General features: G+C 47.7%; 1 protein-coding gene across 4 annotated transcripts in view; it reads right to left on the bottom strand.

Annotated features, from left to right (window-relative positions):
- Positions 1 to 223: 223 nt before the first annotated feature.
- The window catches only part of MCC (MCC regulator of Wnt signaling pathway), a 429,609-nt gene continuing 425,485 nt past the window's right edge, over positions 224 to 4,347 (bottom strand). For all 4 annotated transcript variants that reach the window (XM_019659132.1, XM_019659130.1, XM_019659131.1 and 1 more), the window contains 2 exons: positions 3,936 to 4,058; positions 224 to 2,443 (listed from right to left, as the gene is read on the bottom strand). In XM_019659132.1, the coding sequence (XP_019514677.1) occupies positions 2,263 to 2,443; positions 3,936 to 4,058 (304 nt within the window). In that variant the 3' untranslated portion in view covers positions 224 to 2,262. The remainder of the gene's footprint in view (positions 2,444 to 3,935; positions 4,059 to 4,347) is intronic.

Raw genomic sequence — 4,347 nt, forward strand, 5'->3', positions numbered from 1 at the left:
CCTTAGAGAAATAGGAGTGTAGGTGCCTAGAGATCCATAAGGTACAGTTGCATTCATTCACTTGAGCATTGGTTGCTGCAGCAAAGTGAAAGTGGGAAACAGCCAGGTGTGTGTGTGTGTGGTGTGTGTGTGTGTATGTATCTATCTAAGGTATATATGTACTCCTCTGCAACTTAAAAAAGAAAATGCAGATAGAAATGCACTGGCATGGTGGGCNTTATTCTACACATTTATAGAAGTAACAGTTTTACTGGGGAAATAGTTTTCACCCAATCACCATATATTTAAAAGGTATTATGTTGAACTATAAACTCCAAATAAGGCCAGTTAGCAGTAACACAGGCTGCAGCTCTTAATAGCTGAGACACCTGGGTCTGGAGGGGTTACCTGACCCTGAAAGGTGGGTTCTCTGTTTTAATTTGGAACGAGAATGGTAGACAGAGGTCAGCAGACAGGATTGTATTTCTATGTCAGCTACACTTTTCAGTGTGAGTGAAGGTAAACTGTTCTGATGCCTGTCCAGGCACAAAAGAAAAAGCCACCAATGGTTCCCCACCTTGCCCATCCTAGTTTGCTTAGGGGAGGGCATTTCCCTAGGTGAGCTGGGAAAATGGGGAAAATTCATTTTTTGCCTGTTAAACTTTCTTTTGCACATAGTTTACAGTCAAAACATTTTCCTTGTCACAAAATGAAATTTTACCCAAAGAGTAAAAATTGTTAAAAAAAAAAAAATCAAAAGAACCAACTCTGACAAAATGAGAGCTTCGTAACAGAAACAGAAGCTAGCAGGCACTGTGACAGTGATGGAAGCACCCAAAAGCTGGTCCTTCCAGACTGATACCAGTTGCCCCTTTTCTTGAAGATGGGGCAGCCTCACTGCTTACCTGAGAAAGTTGGTTGCTTTGGGGATAAAACTGCTCTGTCCTCCAAGATGTTGGCTCAAGGGTCTTTCCCCATTATGGAGAAGGCTGAGCAACTTACATCATGAGTTCTGAACATACATTTAGGATGTGGATATGGGGACCCTAGTGTAGTGACCTGGCCAAACCAAAACTGAATGGTGGTATTGGGACACATTTCTCAGGATCTTAAGGCGCTACAGAATAAATGGCAAGTGACCCTTTTAAAATATATCAGTGTAGGGCAGCGACAGAAGAAAGTGAAAGGGTGAAACAGTGAAGGTCACAGTGGAAAAGGAATAGCAAATTTTTTTTATGATGGAAGCCCTTCCTGAAAGAATTCAGGTCCTCTGGTCCTGCCCAGCCCTGCCAGCATTCTGCTTGACATTTAACCTGTTAAAGCACCGTATGCTAACCATCACCAGTTGGGGGGCCTCAATGATCATTCCCTCACCCCCTGCCCTTCCTAACAGCAGAGCGAAGCCTTGGACTGGTGGTTCTATACAGTCTCTTAAAAGAGGTGGGACTGACCTGCAACACACCTACTCCATGCCCTGCCTCTTGCCCTTAGAGAAATGAGGCGGGTCCAGAGCTGCATCTGTACCCGGGTGGATGAGCTTGGATTCCTGCAGAACAGCAATACTAGTGCCAGGCGGGGGAGGGGAGATTCAGGCTCCTCTGCCTCTGAGAAACTCCGAATCAACAGGGTTCTCAGCGCTAAGCCCTGGCTGTTAATATGGCTCCACTGGGAGGGGAACCCCAGTCAGAAGCGGGCTCCCTTCCCAGCCCTGCCTCCCCAGCGAGCTGAAGGAAGTGTCATTCTGTACAGAGCTGGTCAGGCACAGCGCCAGAGGCTCTACCTGTAAGGAGACTGTATCTTAGAGTTGATACGTGGGACTTGAAAACCGAAGCCTGGCTGCAGTAGGCAAATCTAGACGTGAACATACTGTGTGTGTGTCAGCTTTCCCTTGAAGAAGGAAAGAGGAGAAATCAGGGATGCCAGAGACAAGATCACTGTCGACCAAACAAGAAAAGAATAGAAACTCTTACAAAACAAATGCCTGCGACATTGCTGAGGCACAACCTTCAGAACAGACAAAGCCAGTGCTGAAAGCAAAGCGGGGCCTGCTGAGCACGGCACACAGGGCAGGTACGTACAGGCTGTCCGCGGGGCTGGGAGGAGCAGGGTCCCCTGGATACAGTCTGCACAGTGTCACCAGGGCCAGTCACCCCCGGGGCTGAGTCCAAGTGCTGACCTACCTGCCCCTCCCGTTCTCACCCTCCCAGCAGGGACTGTCTCCCGGCCCTTCTCTCCTCCGTGACCTGTTTCCGCTCAGGCCGAACGTGGGTGCCCGAGTGCCACTTAAAGTGACGTCTCATTGGTGTGTGGCCTGGAGTTCTCCTCCTCCAGCAGAGCTATCCTTTGCTTGAGCATCCTCACTTGGGTCTCGTGTCTCTCCACCATGGCCATCATCTGAGACTCCAGCTTCTTCAGTTTGTTTTGATGCTTCTTCTTTGCTTTCTCATAGGCAGCCACGAGGTTGCTGGGGGGACAGGGAATGAGAGTGCAGTCACCCTAAGTGGCACTGAGGCGCACACTGTCACTGGTAACCAGTCCAGTAAGCAGCATGCTGCAGAAACGGGTCACTCGGCCTCTTCAGTAAGAACGAAATCAAGTGGTTAGTAGTTCAACACTTACGGCCATTCCTGTATTGGCTTAACCATGATTAATTCAGCCAGACTGCTAGAGGCTTGTCACTAACATTAGGAGGGGTTTAAACCAACAGTCTAAACTAGCCACACCCAAAATAGATACGCAGAAAAGGTAACTGAATTCCAGAAATCTGTCGCTTAAATACAAATAGTGTGTGTGGTGTTCCATGGCTGCCTGCAACAGTTGGTCAAGTGTAAGTTACACGAGCGAGTTCCTCACGCACTGAGGTCAAAGGGACCACCCAGGATGGAGGCAGAGCCTCCGACCACTTCCCTGTACGCCCCAGGCTGGCCGGATTCAGGGGCTTCAGCGCACACAGGCCGTTCATAAGCTATCGCTGCCCACAGAACACAGAGTGTAGGCCTCTGAACTGTTCCCCTGAGAGCCCAGTGAGGAGGGCGGGGTGAGCCCAGGGCTAGGTAAGTCCTCATACCCTCTCTGCTCAAAGCAGCACCCCGAATCCCATGTATAGTCAGGTTCTCAAAGTGGCCTGAGGACTGACCACCGGGGATTCTCAAAGCCCTTTCCGGGGAGGTCTGCAAGGTCTCGTATTTTCTACCTGCAATCTGTGTAAAGCTGGGTTTTTTCATTAACATCTCAAAACAATATATATTGCCCGTAAAAGCAATGTGAGAATCTAGCTGTCGTCTATTAAACCAGACATTAGGGACTTGTAAAACAGTAATGTAAAACAGTAATAGGGCTATTACTATTGTTTTTTGTACAATGTTATTTTTAAATGCCATGCGTATTTCAAGTAGTGAATTTATTGTTTCTTAAATGAATTAATAAAAACTAAAATTTTTGTGTTTTAGTTTCTAAAATGAAGTGGCGATTGACAATTTATAAGAACGAAGCTCTTTGAGATCCTCGGTTTTGGATGAGAATAAAGGTGTCTCAAGCTCAAAAAGTCTGCGCGTGCTGTCTTAGAGCAGTGCTTCCTCAAGTGTTCCGCTGGATATTAAATGCTGCTCAAATAAAAGGTTCTGGAGCCAGTTTGTTTGGGAAACATTGGCTTAAACACAACGAAATACATTTTAAAAATTGTGTGGCTTCAGAACCTTTACTATATGAACCATTAAGAGGACAGACCACACACGGTATGCTGCGTTTCCCAAACACATTTGGCCAAAGGACTTGTTTTTACCCAGCATTTCTTCGGTTTCTAGGGAACACATTGGGAAACGGCCACAGGGAAGGCCAGGCTGTAAGGCTGGGCTGACTGCGCAGGCGAGAACTTGCCCTTCTCCAGTTAGTTCCCAGCAATTATGGGAATGTCCTCTCTGGTGTGCACTCCAAGTCGCCCCGGGGAATCTACAAACCTGTTGGCTCGCTTTAGGTCGTTAACGAACTCCGCTGATTGCTGGTGTCGGATTTCACTGCTCTTGGTGAGTCTTTCCAAGGCGCTCACCAACTCCTGAACTCTGGCCTTTAACTTCTTTTCTCTGTACCAAAGAGACAAAGACTACCATGAGTAACGAGATGGTGGAGGTGGCTACCACCCTGGAAGTGGTGGCAGAAAGGAAGGTTTAGCTGGCCAAGTCAAAAGGCAGGGGAACAGAAAGGAAGATACTACAGGGCAACCAGGCCGCCCTTTGCCCTCTGGAGCCAGAACACCTCACCATAGCATCCTTTTTTTAAAAGATTTTTGCTGGGGAATTGGGGGAAGGGGAACAGACAAATTGCTGTCGTTTTGTTCTTCAGTCTAGTTGTGGAGGACGTTGCTTCACTGGC

This window comes from Hipposideros armiger, unplaced genomic scaffold, assembly GCF_001890085.2.
Source record: "Hipposideros armiger isolate ML-2016 unplaced genomic scaffold, ASM189008v1 scaffold_296, whole genome shotgun sequence".
NCBI classification, from domain to species: Eukaryota; Metazoa; Chordata; class Mammalia; order Chiroptera; family Hipposideridae; genus Hipposideros; species Hipposideros armiger.